Genomic DNA, 15,862 nt, shown 5'->3' with positions numbered 1-15,862 from the left:
TTCCATAGTTTTCCCTAGTTTTATTTGTTTTGTTAGGAATTTTTAGCCTTTAGGTTAGGCAATTGCATCAAGGACATTACTTTCCTAATGAGTGTTCTTCTCGTATTTCACTTCACAAACACTGTATTTCTGTTTTTATATGAGAATGTATAACACATTGTAACTGTCAAATTACAGATTCTTTTAATTTATAAATTTGTTCGTGACTTACTACTCAGAGCACACAGAATTTTAACTATTCCTCTCCTGCTGGATTTCACAGGATGTCTATTTTAAATTAGACTTCTGCACTGAATAGTCTTTGACATACATTAAAGTGTTTTAATTTTGATTATTATTTAAGTAGCCAAAGATATAAGCACAACCCCCGTTTGACTGAGTATACATAGAGGATAGGTAAAGTATGAAGTCACACTATATTGCTGGAATAAGAACTTTCAGCTTAGTAATACTATTAATACAATTAACTCTTTTCAAATAGATTCTTGTTTTTATGAAGCTGCTTCTTTCGTGTCTCCCAGTTATCACAAACCTTTATGATAAAGTATCCAGTGACATTCATGAAAGGCATATTTTTAGTAAGAATATTAAGCCAAGTGATGGCTGGGATAGAAATCTTTTCTGTAAGAATGGAATGTCATCATGTTAATGTGTTTCATACCCTGTGAATTACTGTAGTGTGATGAACAACTTTCACCTTTCAGTACAGAGCATTTCCCCCTTCTGTTTGTAATCACACTAACATATTCAATGGTTGTTATGAGTAAAGATTGTAAAGACAGGTAGGAAAAAAAAAAAAAAAAAAAACAAACGACTCATTCTTCATCAGATTTTATGACCACAATTTTGATTCTAGTATGCTGTATTCCAGAGCAGTTACAGCCTTGAGCAGTAGCACCCTTATAACCAACCATAAGGGTGGTTGAGGTGGTTGAAGTTGCCACTAGGTTAGTGGAAACATGAACTAACCTATTAAAAATTCAACCTAGAAATTTCTAGTGTGCCTTCTTGGACTGCAGTCATAGTTTATCCAATACATGAGTTTACTGTAAGTGGACATATGCAGTAGCAACTATACTTAATGTGAGCAGAATATGATGAGATCCGTAAGTATATTGCACATGTCTGTTTAAGGAAAAAAGTAGAGACAAGGTTTGTAATATAAACACATATAGGTATATAAGGTTATCACATCACTTTGTCTGTTTTCTTTATCTTCCTTTAGCTATTGTGTGTGGATGCAAGTACGTTATAGTTCCTCTCATATATATACTTTCCATTCCCTTAGAGCCATTCCCCTAAAGCACAGACAGAAAAATGTAGAAATCAAGGAGGGAAAATGTCATGTAAACATACCATTTATTTTTTATTTTTTTTTTTATTATTTTTTTTTATACAGAGCTGAGAAAGAAAGAACGCTGATGTTATAAAGCTATCCTCATCAGAATAAATTTAGGATAATAATCATAAGTAGTCATAGTCACAACGCAATTTAACTGTGTGGGAACCTCAAATGAATGCTTATCTAACCTCTTGTAAGGTTTCAACAATTACCATTTAACAGAGGAAAACAAAAGTATTATTTTTTGAATTTCTATATCCTTATCCTAGCTGATTAAAATGTTTTTCATACTTCGAATTCAGCTATGTTAATCTATGAACTGAAAATCAGTGTTAATGATGAAATGTGAAAACTTCTGAAAAAAAGTACTTAAAAACTCCAAATAATCATCTGAAACTTTGATATCACTGGATGTTTTACACCGTTTATTTTGAAATCATACCTGTCCTAAAGGGTATGGTACCACTTTCTGAGTTTTTAGAAAACTTTACTCTTTCATTAGCCAAGGATTGGTGTTACTTACCCTGGAACAAGCATTTGATAGATCTGATGAATCTGACCTTTTTCATGAGAACAGAGACAGTATCTTCTTTGTATTATACTGAACTTGCTTCTAGTAAAGAAGAGTTATGATTTAATATACAATGCTCAGCACTTCTGCAGTCAAGTTTTCTCCCTTGCTATGAATATCTGTATTTCAAAACATTTTTGCCATATGTTCTGGTGTAAGTTTCCATTTCTCCTAAGTTAAGTCTCATTTTGATATTTCCTGCCTGTATTTCAAATCTGTGTCCATTTTTATTATTACAATTGGTGCACATTCTAATTTAGTATCCTCTGTGGGTTTCATTACCATGCTGTTAATCCCTTCTTCCATTGACTTAATGAAGATGTTAAATAAAATCAGGCCTAATACCAATCCCTACGGCACCCCAGTTCAGTATGCTGGCATTTTCATTACTCTCTCCTTACAGACTATCAGCTAGTTAACAGCATTTATAATTAGGAGAGTTAAAAATAATTTACAAAGATGCTGTATCAGATATTTTAAGAATCCAAATGAATTACAACTATTATACTCTCTTATCTATGCATATGTAATTGTAATTCAAAAATGCAGTCAACGATGTTGGACATAATATGCATTTTCTAAAAAATCGGTATTCATTGCTCAATATTCCATTTCCACATTGTCATTTTTATCACTTTACACTTTTAGACACTAATCCTTTCCACCTTGTTTTTCTGGACCCTGAATATGCCTTTACTTTTCCTGATAAATACTGATTTAATGAAGTCTCTCCTTCCCCATTCCACCCCAATTAGTGTGGAATAGACTAATCTTAGCTCCTTTTTTTTTTTTCATTTGTCTTGGCATCATCATTCAAAGCGATACGAATAAGAAATGAGTAAATGATAATCAGTTTGGAAGTTTTACTCCCATCTTTTAGATAAGGTACGCTTATAAAGCTGAGTGTTCTGCAGTTTTTCACAGTTGCCAGATTTTGCTAATACGGTTCTGTGAGAACTTGTGATTTTTTTCAAAAGCTTGAGAGGAAATGGTAGGCTTTGTAAAAGGTGACAGATTAATAGTCATGAAGACTAGAATTTCACTGTCCCAAGAAAGAAATGCATCAAGGAATAATACACTTGTTAGCTTGCTCATTTTCCAGTAGGGAAACTGCTCCTTTTCTATTTTGCAAAATACATCCTTTTTAGATGTGAAGAGCAGTTTATCCTCTACGGCAATTAAGTCTTTGAACTGCCTATTATCATTTTCCATAAAGGAACAATATGTACCATGTGTGCCAGTATGGGACATTGACCAAAATATGCATAGTAAGTAAAGAATATTTTACCTCCGTTTTCTTCATTTCAACCCTATGTTTTGGAACTCCCAAGTGCACCAAAATGGGAGTTCAGGAGCAGACTTCAGCTTCGCTGCCATACCCACATAGATGTATTAGCCTTTTTCACCCACTTTATTGGGACCTTTCCTAGATATTTATAACTACAGTTGCAGACTTTAAAAACTAGGTTTATTTCTGTTTTGTGCTTTATACACCCCTGGAATGTGAATGACAGCTTTTGAGGTGTTTTTATGTGAACATTTCAGTTTGAATCATCACAGAATCTTTCTCTTCTGAAAATCAGAAATGTGTAGGTTTTATTGCTGTCAGTTGTAAAAATTGATTCAGCATTGATTGAGACTTAAAATGTAACCAACACATTGCCACAGATATATATGCAAATAATACAATTTTCTGTGATGAGGTATAACAGTTTTTTAAAAATGTTTTTGAAGTTGAAACTTACTTTCTCTTATGCTTTCTGACCTGATTGTCCCTCTCAAGTCTGCACATGTAGCATTTTGTTAAAATTCAATGGGCTGCAGACCTTCAGGAAGGTATTACACAAGATTGTCTGCTATAAATCCAGCAGAGTTTAAAGGCTCAATTTGAATTATTTAATTATTTGCTTTTTAGAGAATTGCAGAGGTGTTTACCATTGGGCAGCATAGATTAGGAATAAGAGGTATTTGGATGTATTTTTGGAAGTCGATTTGATATCCATAATAATGAATATTGTGGCTTCTTCCAACGTATTGTTGATTTAGTAGCCCTTTTTAGAGAACTATCAGTTCTTGTGCATAGTACGTGGTACTTCACTTTGCTGTGGTTTCCAATTTAAAAAACACTGTTTTTTAAAGGTGTGATTCTAGAGTTAAGACAATGTGTTCAGTGCTTAATATGACCTTGTGGGACACTGTATCTTAGTTTTGCTAAACTACAGTTAAAAACAACAAAAACAAAACAAAACAAAACAAGTTGTACAGCCTATTTTACATCCATGACATTGCAGTATTTTACTTCAGTTCTTAATACAAAAATACTCTGTGGATTTTTGTTGTGGCCTAGCAACCCACAAATGTAAGTTCAAAGAGAAAAATTCAAATCACACTCTGATAATATAAAGTATAATTGTTAAGGACAATGCAAGGAAATGAGTGTTTTGTAGTCTTGCAGATTAAGCGATTAAATAGATTTTGAAACATATGAAGCTCCATCCCAAAATGAGGATTAGCAGGCTGCAGTCACAGTATTTGAAAACTGAGTTATAAATCTCTGAAAACTGTGGAAATGTTACAGATACTTCAATAAGATAGCAATAACAGATGCTATTGATTAGTTATACTTTTTTGACCATACCTAAGAAAAGATTGTTTTGTTTTAGGAGAAGTTCTGCAATTTTGAGGGTGATAGGCAAGCATCTTACAAAGCTATAAGTAGGTTTTTATACTTTTTATTATTATTATTCAAGGCCAATTATAACTTCTTTTTTTTTTAATTTTTCATTTAGGAATATATTATTTGTCTTCTAGTTTATGATTCTGTATTCGTTTTCTCAAAAGAAAAACTGTTTAAACCATGTATGATCAACTCATTTCTGGCATTTTTAGCCTACAAATGTGTAGGCAAAATAATTCAAGAAAAAACATGTGCATCATGTTGAAGTCTGTGATGTATTAGAACCATGTCAGTTAGGTGTAATTTGTGTTCCTAGTGTGAATTCAAAGCCTTTCAATTACCATTATTTGAACGGTACCTTTAAAACTTTATTCACAATAGGTAGTTGAATAAAAGATTTCACATTGCAAAAAGCAATTTTACGATCATTAGCTAAAATAAGAGGGCCCTAGGAAGAAAGGATTATCATATATTAAATAAAAAGTTCACCACCTTACAGCTTTAATCCCGTTAGAAAAGATGATTTCTAGCTAACTTAATCAGCCAGAGGTCTTTATTGCCTGGAGTATTAATTGATTTAGGTCTTCATTAAGGTCAGAGGTACACATGGCTGACCAGAGGCAGCCTATTAGCACATTGTCAGTTATGCTTATTTACATTGACTGAAAATAATGGTAGGTTATTTCACTGTTGGGTCAGAGGGTCACTGAATCTTTTGTGTACCCTGACCTGTTAAAGGGCAGCAGTCACTCAGACACCATACTGCATTCAGAAGAAAGATTTGGTTGATTACATATTGACTTAATCCCTTCCAAGAAACGTGTGTTGGTTCATATGGTGCAAATATTAACATTGTCATAAAAACCTATATGTGAATGACTGAATGTCACTTAGAATTTTTCTGCACTTTATATATTTATGCCAGTTAATCACCAATAAGTTTTAATAATACCAGCAGGAAAAGTTTTATAAAGTTTTTTTATAAAGCCATTTGTTGTTGGCCTTTAATAACAACAACAACAACAGCAACAACTTGGTGCAAATCTAGAGGTATCCTGTTACTTCTGTTCCTTTCCAAGTAGCAATAATTATAGCTTTCTCTGGTTAATTAACAGCTTAACTTAGTCCTTATGTCCAATTAAGTCTGTTTTTCTCCTTGTTTCTTTTCCTGAATTATATTTTGTGGGAGGGATCATCCTGAAAATGCAGATATGTTGTGTCCTTTCAGTGACTTACGATATTGTTAAAGACTTTTCCATGAGATAGAACAATTTGAAGTGGCACCAAGTATCATTCTGACTTTTCCTTTCCACTGTATCCTGGAATGCTTTCATTCCAAAAAGTGAATTCCTGAATGCATAAAAAATGAATGCAAGAAGGACAGATAGGAAAAAAAAAGTGAAATAAAATTATTTGCTGCTGTACCTTCTTTCCTCCTCATTGATGTGACCTAGCTCTGTATTAGACTTATCTCTAGCAGCACAAGTACAGTATGAAATGCAGTAATTCTTAAATAAGAGCTTAGCATTCCTATCTGTATGAATTGCCTACTTTGAGGTTCTGGTTGTCTATTGAATTCCCTTGATTACTTACAGTTGTGCTAACTGAAACAAAGAACTGCCAAATTATTGTGCTAGCTTATCAAGACTCACCTTTCATTTAACTTGCAGTGACACAAATGAAAATGAAAAGATAAAAAAATCTGTAATTGCATGAGGCTCCATGTATAAACTGCTAGCCTTGCTCAAGCTATATTGAAAATAAATTGGTAGAAGTGAGCATTTCAGCAGTACAAGTTTTTTGTTTTGTTTTATATTTTTCTTTTGTCCAATATTTAATGAAATTTTAGCACTGGAAATATGCATATTGGCTACAGTGAAAATTAAATCCTCAGTGTATGAATACATATCCATTATATTATAGTTTTGTTTCTCTGCTGAATTTCCTGGATATGCAAGTCCTCTAGACTTGATACACTGTGAATCTATAGTCTGAAAAATCTTCTGTTATCCTTGAAGATGCTCCAAAAGGATAAACTGTTGCAAAGTTCTAGCAGGGTTTTGTACAACACTTTCACAACACAAGGACTGACACCATACATTGTGACATCTCCTGTTGTAAGATTTCAGTACTGTGAACAAGATATTATGAAGTCTTCCCTGTTTTAAATGCTTTTTATTCTGCTAACAATTTTCTGTATAATGTTTCAAATATTCCAGAGACAACCTCTTGAAATCTGCTAAAACAGTGTTTTTACTGGTTTGCTGCTTTGCCCCTGCTGATTGTTTATTTATACTTGCTTTTCATGACCAAGTCACTGGGAAAGAGAAGAGGAACATCCCTCCCCCTTTCCTTACCCTAAATTATGTCCTCCTGAAGTACAGTTGCTGAAAACCTGTGGCCTCTTTTGATCCTTTTTCCCTCTTTCCCCCTTGTATCCACCCTTTCATAGCATGGTGGCATGTTGAGAATATTATTTTTCTATTAATTGCATCTTAAGATACAAACAAGTATGTCAGGAACAGAGGGGTTTTTAAAAAATATTTTTTAAAGAACTCTGCAAAATTCCCACTGAATCTGAGCCAAAAGCAGTGCCAATTTTGCTCAAATCCTTCAGAGATTTTTTTGACCTTGCTTATGACCAATGGTGCTAATTGTATCAGAACTATCCAGGATACTTTAAGAAAGTGCTATCTTGGTCCGTATTTCAAAACACTGACAGATATTTTATCGTTAATTAGTATTCATATTATGTCTCAAACAATCTGTTCAAGAATAGGGGAAGTGAACTGGTTGAACAGCTCTTCTGTCTACCTAATAATTAACATGGGTGATGCGTGGAAAACCAGGAGCCCAACAGAAAAAAAAGAATAAATATTGCTAGTGTGATTTTTTTTTTTCTGTAAAAGCATTAACTACCTGTATTGGCATTTTCGACTAATAACATGAATTTCACTTAGCAGAGGTGAAAATGAATGGCTTACTTTAAAAACAAACCTGTGCCCCTCTGAATCATATCTTCCTGAATTTGTTTCTCATCTTGTCAGTATGCCACTTGGTAGCTGGCTGGACTCCCTTGTTCAATGGCACATATTTTAAAATAGCACTACAAAAAAAAAAAAAAAAAAAAAAGACCATTTGTTCCTATAAACTATTACTTGCATATTTTTTCAAAATTCAGGATTATATATAGCATTATCAAAACAATATTTCAGATATTTTAAACAATTTAAATAGTTGATGAGTGTCAGTTGATATATTATGTTTCCTTTCTGCCTCCTCCCCCTCTTCAGCTGCTAATCATAGAACTTGTATGCCAAATTGTATAAGATACTCTTCCAATAGTTACATGTGTGAGTCTTTTGTGAGACACAGACAGTTACGAGGACAGATTTGGAGTTGCATATGGGTCTGTCACATGGTTTGATTGCCATGTCTTCTAGGACACAGATTTCTTTTTTAATTATTCTTAATTCTGAGGAATTTTTACAGTTTATACAGTAAGTTCTGGAAAATTTTTCCTGAAGATTCCTTGCACAGTCCATTTTCACTCTCTTTACTCATTGCAAATTGCTTTCTGTGCAGACTTCAAAGCTGCTTACGCCTACCTTACTTCCCATTTCTATACTTAGTTTTCTTTTGATTTGGAATAACATTCACTGCCTCACTGATCAGGAAATGTACTGACTTTCTAAAGAAGTACAGAATAAGAGGATGAAAAGTTTTGATATTTACATTAAGATTTTATAATAAATCTTTGAGATGTCTGAATAATAAGAATAAACATTTCCTTTGCTGGCTGCTATTCAGAAAGTAGGTCTTCAGAGTGTTGCCAGGAAGATTTAGGAAAATCAGCCCAAAGTAACTGCATTGCAGCTCAATTTAGCATATATTCATGGCATATCTGGCCACCCATTTAATTCAATTTTCAAAAGATTAATCCAACTCTTTAGTTAAATAACACTCTTTTGCATCTTATTTTCAGTCTGTAATTTCCTTTTACCTTCTGGACTGTCACGATTTTTATAATATTCTGAAAGAGAGCATGCATCATCACTCTGAAACTGAACACTGAAACAAATGGAACAGTGAAAAAATGGAAGCTTGCTTAAAAGAAATCAAGATGACGATATATTCAATATATTCAATCAATATATTTAACCATGTTGGGTCATCAGTGTGATCCAGCAGCAGTAACAGTCACTAACGTCAGATATTATTTTGAACTGACGCATACATCCATGTAATAGCTGTTAAAGTTTATTACAGTGCTGTATTCGTATAGTATATATAAATCCTTATCAAAAATGACTGTTAGAATGCCGTGTTTACAACATTTTTAGTGATGTGACAAAGGATGGCAAGGAAGAGTGGTGTTGGAAGAAATTACTTGGAAAGGTGAAAAATGCTTCCTTTGTTTTCTCTGAATTCTCAGAATCTTACTGTTTTATTTCTTTTTCCCTAGGTTGGAGATGTTCTCTACTGCGCTGGACAGATAGCTCTAGTACCTTGTACAATGCAGCTTGTTAGTGGCAGCATATGGACAGAGGGTGTAGTTGCCCTCCGTCATGTTGAGAGAGTCCTTCAAGCTATGAGCCAGAAGACGGCACTCCATCACGTCATCACAGCAAGCTGCTATGTAACTGACAGCAAGCACGTTCCTGTTGCTCATTCTATATGGCAGAAGAAATTAAGAGAATGTAAAAAGGTAGCTGTGATATCCATTTTCTTCTTTCTGGGTTGTCTTTTTTTCCCCCTAAGTCGTGTGGTAATATCAGAATTTTCTCTGTACATTTCAGAGGGGTTCAAGTAAAGCTGGTATAATAACGTTTGATTGAGCTGTTATGTTCTGGCTCATAAGTGGCTGTGCACAATTGAGACAGAAAATTTCATAATAGAAAGTTACATTCATCACTAACTTTGTTTTAATTCCCCAAAGCAATATGTTAAAAAACTCTTAAAGAGCAGCCAGTTCCTCTAGCAAAAATGGGAACAATGCTGTATTTGAATTACCTCTGCCCATATATTTTTACATAATATGAACTGGGTATTTAACTTTTTATTACTTGTTCTGTTGAGATATTTTTTTTCCCATTCTTTCTTACAAGCAATATTGTCATGACAACTGAGTTTAGCAGTTTACTGCTTATTATTACTTATTATTCAGCTGAACTTCTAAGACCAGCATGGCGTGTGCCAGTCTGTTGGTTCACCCTAGATGATCTCTAATAGCATAATAACTTCCCCAGTGATTTATAATCATACTATAATAATTTCTTTTGTGTAGGTACCATAGCCGCAGAATACTCTGCAAGCATTAAAAAGGTATTGGCCAAAAACCTTAAATAAATAAAATGTAGCTACTTCATAAATGGGTAAACAAGAGTAGTTACTGCAGAATTGCTATGCAACTTAATATAACTTGCTATAGTTTCTCAGGGAGATAAATGGCTTGTGTTAATACTACCACAGAAGGAACAATGGTCCCAAAGTCTTTTCCTTCTGTTTGCTTTCACTTTCAGTCTTTGCACTAGGCACTTGTCACTGAGTGAAGAAGATGTAGGCTTTGTATGGAAACTGACACAATCAACCTAGATTTATTAATAAAGTACCCTCCTGAGTACCCTCCTCCAAGACCAAGTGAATTGAATTTGAAACATTCCTAGTCTTCTCTGTAGCACTCTAAGTCTGCTAAGATCTGATTGTTTGTGTTTTTAATGTAAAATTTTTTGGTTTGTTTACACCTTGCAATTTCTATTCTAGGGCATGCTGTCAGGTGTTTTTATATGTTATGGTATTCTTGGTGAATGCCTTGGTGAAGAGTTGAATTTTACAATATATTTGAAATAGGTCAGTTATTAAGATCCTTGTGTACTAAAAATTCACCAAAGTAGCTAACTTGCAGTTAATTACAGTAATAACCTCACCTTTTGTAGTGCTGTTGAAAAATGGTCATACCTTTCTATGGATTGGTTTGGAAACAGTAAAAGTGAATTAGGAAAGACACATTCTTCTAGATAAGACATTATTCTAGTCACACAGAAGGCTATACCAATATTTTCAAATTCATGAATGCCCTAGGTTTTCTTTTTTCCTGTGAGGGATTATATTCCAAAGCTTGTGTCGTACTGAGGAAGCCCTCAGCCTTGTTTTTGCTAGCCATATTTATATCAGATCCTAAGACTTTCTGCAGAGATATCAATATAGTTCTTAAGATAATGCTGTCTGCCATATTTAAGGGTTTAGACCGATGCTGCAAGCTGTAAATGGAAACAGCAAGTATGACACCAGTGCATATTCAAGTATATCTTATTAACATATTATCTTAAGGTAAAATGTTTTAGATGATTTACTGTCTCATGATGACTTAGAGGCAGTAATTAGAGACATTGCATGTAGTCGTAGTAGCATTAAGCTAATTCAGCGTAGAGAAATTATTCTCAGAAAGTGTCCTATATAGTCATTTTGAAAAGCTGAGAATGTTTTTTGCTATGTGACTGGTTAATAACATGTACCATGACCATGTAGCCTACATGCTTTCTCATTTGTAATACGTGCAGACACAGATTTCAGGGCAGATTGGTAGTATTTGCCAGTTCTTTGAAACTTTTCCATTTTCCAGATATAATCTTTTAGGTCTCCTGTAATTAGTCTATGTACCAGTGACTGTTTATCTAGTCTTTCCTTTCTTTGACTTAATGAGATCACTAGGCAGTTCTTTCAGCTACTGGAAAAATACCCCATGAGGTTGCTTACTTTCGGGTTTTTAATAGTATCTGTCTCTTATCACTTCCTGATTGCTCAAGCCATAGTTTAAAAAATGGATTGCTGCCTACACTCACTTCTGTGAAGAGTTAGCTGCCTAACAGGTTTCAGGAATGTTTAAGAAAAAACATCCTAGAAGAGCATCAGACAAGTCTATAGGATGCTTATCAATCTTAATCTGTGCTTTTTAGATCATATTCATTAATGAAATTATCAGAAATAGCAAAAAAATAAATAGCAGATGAGGTAAAGAGTGCCACAAAATGATCTAAAAATGCTTTGGAAAAATGTAAAATATCAGTGGGAAAGAGATGTTTTTAGCAGCCAGATGTTCCAATTTCCCTATCATTTTGTCAAAAGGAGATTCAGAACTGAATTTTTCCTCAGGCTAAGCATACTTTTTGATTAGTAATGTTTATGTGCACAGCAAAGGATAGGAAAAGATGTACCAAATGCTTCTGCTACAGAGAACCAGAGGGAGGAATTGTCCTGTCCTGAAAATATAATTGATTATGTAATTGTTAATGCAAATAGATGTTCATCAATAGGTTTTGTATTGGAGGAGAAGTGCTAGCCAGTAATAGGAGAAATGTTCTTTTTGTCTGATTCCATTCTCAGAAGAAGGAAAATGGTAAAGTTTTCTGATAAATTATTAAATTGCACTTGTCCCTAACTCCACAGAATCACTGAAAACAGGAAATGTAGTTTTCATACCTCTTAATATTTTATTTGAAGTAGCTTGTAAAATACTGTCTTACTGTGTGGAAGGCAGAACACAGTAGCTTTACTCTAAAGGCATTTGTATTTAAAAATATAAGTAATACATCCCTCATTTGTCTTAGTTTTTGTTTTTTGTTTCTTTTTGGTATACCAACACTACTACAGTTAGTTCTGTTAGATACAATGACATGAAATAACACTCTGTTTTCTGCAAGTAAATTAAGTCAGCCAAACCAAAAAGTATTTTATTATTCTTGAACTTTATTTCAAGCAGCAGACAAGGGCATGAATCAATAGCAACCTACAGATTGTTTAATAAGAGCAAATGGTGTCTCAATTGATATTGTTCTGCTTCTGTCATCCATGGAAATAACAGAGACTGTGCAAACAAAACAGTGAAGCTCAAAATTCATTTCTTGTAAACTAGACATTATAAACCATACATTTAATTATGTTTTTAAGAAAGATTTTAGACTTTACAGTTCCATTTGATGAATGTTCTGGGTTTAATAGCAAAATGATGGTGTATTATGATTGAGGTATTTGTATTTAGCACACTGACTAGATTATAGGCATCAAAATTATTAGCATTCTGTCACAGTGATGTCTGGTAAATATCCTCTACCTAAGTACTACTGGTCAGCAACTTCAATTGAATCATTCCATATATTTTATATATAGGGACTGTATAAACATATTTCAGTGTCGTTCCGTGCTACCTGTACAACTCCTTTCCACTGCTGTCATCCTGCTTTCCCTGGCTCCAGATGGTCGCTGGGTGTCTGTGCTCCGGTCCCTGTTCCCTGGAGCCTTGCTGCTCCAGTACCGCCCTGAACGTTGCCTCCCGGAGCTCCAGACACCCACAGCCATCAAGGATCATATTCATAGAGCTGGAATCTGGCCCTGGCCCCCTGTCTTCTGCCTGCATCAGTTGGAGTTGGCATGTTATTGGAAAAGCCATTCGGGGTGGCAGAGGAAACAGAAATCTGGTGGAGGGATGGAAGGCTGTAGCCTCGAGGAACCCACTGTGGAGGAAGAAAAATGATTGAGGAGGGAAGGATAAGACAGCAGCCTCAGTGAGGACTCACTCCAAAGAAATACTAAATCACTGGGCTGAAAAAAAATATCTCTGGATCAACTTTGTGAATGTACACAAGAGCGATTTCCTTTGTTAAAACTAACAGGGTGTTGTAGAAACTGAAACTAGAATAGGGGAGTCTAGGTAAGCAGTTAAGTTCTGTGGATAGACAAGAAAGTTTGCATCGTTATTAAGGTTGTTGTAGAAATTAAAGTGAAGGGAAGCAGTAGTTAAAATCAAAAGATATAGAGGCTGCAAAAATAGAATGGAGACAATTATGCAAACAAATAATCAAGGCCAAATCCTGGGAAACATAATTGGAAATAACAGATCCAAGTGCCACCCTTCAGCAGCTTCCACCACCCCATTTTTAAGATGTACTCCTTCCATAGTCTCTTCAGGAGTCCTAATAAGTTTTAAGCTCTCACCAGCATACTTTGGGACATTTTGACACTCTCAAGGAGATACCTTCGGAGAGCTTCTTTAATATACTTTTCAGAAATAGTAACAATTGTGTGATAGTGTGGTAGAACAGTTTCCACCTAATCCAGTAGTTAGCATTTACAGCTTTTTTTTTTTTTACTTTTTTTAAAAGTAGCAAAAAAAAAAAGGAAAAAAAAAAAGAAAAAAAAGGAAAAAAAAGCTTATAGCATCGCTAAAACTTTCTGGAAGAAGAACTGACAGTTTTCCAATTAAGTCTCATCTTGTGTTTTTCTTTACTTCACATCTCTTAATGACAGTGTCATGTAATATGATGATTTTGTAAGTGGTTTTGCTAACTCATTCAGCAGAGTAATCAATAGAAAAAAATAAGCCAGATGGGTTGTAGTCCATTTGTATTGGGTGGGACAGATGGTATTATTGATAGATGGAAATATTCCAAATAATTATTGTATAATGATATAACAGTGACTGTGCCTGCAAAATTTTATTAATTTACTTTTTGTACTCACTTGATTCAATGAGGATTGAGTTGTACTGTTTGGATAGAGCTCTCACTATATTTAGTTCAGAGCTGAGTCCACTCTCTACCTTCTTTTCCTCCTCCCTATGGGCTTTCCATGCAGAACCATCACTGTAGTAATTTGTTAGTGTATTTTAGGTCATGGATTATACTTCTGTCTGTGCAGCAGACTCCACTAGATTAATTGAGATGGGCAAGATCGCAACTACTTTTTTCTACCTCTGAATGTCTGCTCTTTGGTTTGTTTTGTTATTCTCACTGACATGAGGAGAAACATGCTGTAGTGTCTCAAGATTGCAGGCATTCCAGCTTGTTTAACTGCTCTGTTTTATTATTCTTACATTTTGCTAATCCCCAGCAAGAGTGTGTATAGCTAGGCCAGTAAAATAAATCAATTTTGATAATCCGTGTAATAGATATTGGCTTTGGCTGTTGCCGATCAAATGTACATTCCATGAAAAAGTATTAGTAGTTCAATTTTTCTCTGAGTTAAGAGCACATTAACTCATTTAAAGTTAAGTTTGGAGGCCTATTGCTGCTTTTGAAATATAGTTCTTGATAACATGACTGAATGATAAAAATGAGTTTCAGCTCATATTTTGATTTGATGTTATACAAAAAAATCTGAGGCAGATTTTCCAGAACTATCTGAAATGTTATCTCTGATTTCTTTGCCATGCAAAGAAAAATGTATAGGTAAATACTTTAGCACATTTAGTACTCAATGTTTTGTTACCACCACAAAGTTTCGCGTTGCCTGTATTTGTGAGTAGTCCCAAACTAGTGGTGAAGGGAGATTTTGGAAAGCTGGATGAAACAATGAAAACAATAGTTTTTTGTTAAGAATAGAGGAGAGGGTTGCATAGAAAGACATTTCATGTAATTGCAGGATTGTTATAAGTTCTAAGACCACAACGTTCACTCTGAGTTATTTTGTTAACTTTTATTTAATTTTAGGCTGCTCCCGCTGTATTTTCTATAGTCAGCCATGAAAAATCTACCTGGCAAAATACTTCATGTGATGTGAAAAAATATGTGTGTTTTGGCTTTTATAACACAGCTTTTGTTTGTTTGTTTGCTTGCTTGCTTTAGTTTTAGTTTTGTGGTCCTCTCTTTCCAATAAATTGCTGAGCAAATGTAGATTTGAAATTTCTCCTACCTACCTTCTTCTAACAAGAGCTTTCCTTTTTATGGAAGAATTCAACATGAGTGGCTGTGATCCTGTGATTGTTTCAAATCCAGCAAAGAGTGCTAGAGCTGACTTTCATGCTGTCAGGAATGCCAGTCAGGTTGTTGACAATGTGTGTCTTAGTATCACATGATGCAGAAGTGACGGAAAAAAGATTTGCAATGTTTGATCTGATATATATATTATGAATGGGTTCCTTGCAGCACTTAAGTAGCTTGGTGCCAAATGTAAGTAGCTAAATTTAAACCCTTTTGTCCAGATTTACAAACTGTTTAGATGTCAAAAGATGTAAATTAGCCTGAACCAGATATATTTTTTAAATATCTCAGATCAGTCATCTAAAAGCCTCTGGGCCCATTATAGGGAACACCTGCATTGTACCTTCCTTGACGCCCCCACAAGTACCATTCATACTACCATACATCTTTCCATTTTGCCTACAAAAGTTTGCAGAGTCGCAAGGTAGTTATAAACAAGTTATTTCCAGAACCAGAAGCTGTCTAGCTGTGTGCAGTGGTTTCTGGAGTAATTATGTCTTCAGTGCACTCATTTAGAA

General features: G+C 34.5%; 1 protein-coding gene across 11 annotated transcripts in view; it reads left to right on the top strand.

Annotated features, from left to right (window-relative positions):
• DPH6 (diphthamine biosynthesis 6) overlaps window positions 1–15,862 on the top strand; it is a 196,463-nt gene that overhangs the window by 128,436 nt on the left and 52,165 nt on the right. For all 11 annotated transcript variants that reach the window (XR_010831708.1, XR_010831707.1, XR_010831709.1 and 8 more), the window contains one exon: window positions 9,056–9,298. Coding sequence is in view for 6 of the 11 variants with exons in the window: in XM_066997502.1 (XP_066853603.1) it covers window positions 9,056–9,298 (243 nt within the window). In the remaining 5 variants the exon portion in view is untranslated. The remainder of the gene's footprint in view (window positions 1–9,055; window positions 9,299–15,862) is intronic.

The sequence above is a fragment of the Anser cygnoides genome, chromosome 5, assembly GCF_040182565.1.
Source record: "Anser cygnoides isolate HZ-2024a breed goose chromosome 5, Taihu_goose_T2T_genome, whole genome shotgun sequence".
NCBI classification, from domain to species: Eukaryota; Metazoa; Chordata; class Aves; order Anseriformes; family Anatidae; genus Anser; species Anser cygnoides.
The sequence above is the reverse complement of the archived record's forward strand: the minus strand, read 5'-3'. Positions and strand labels throughout refer to the sequence as shown.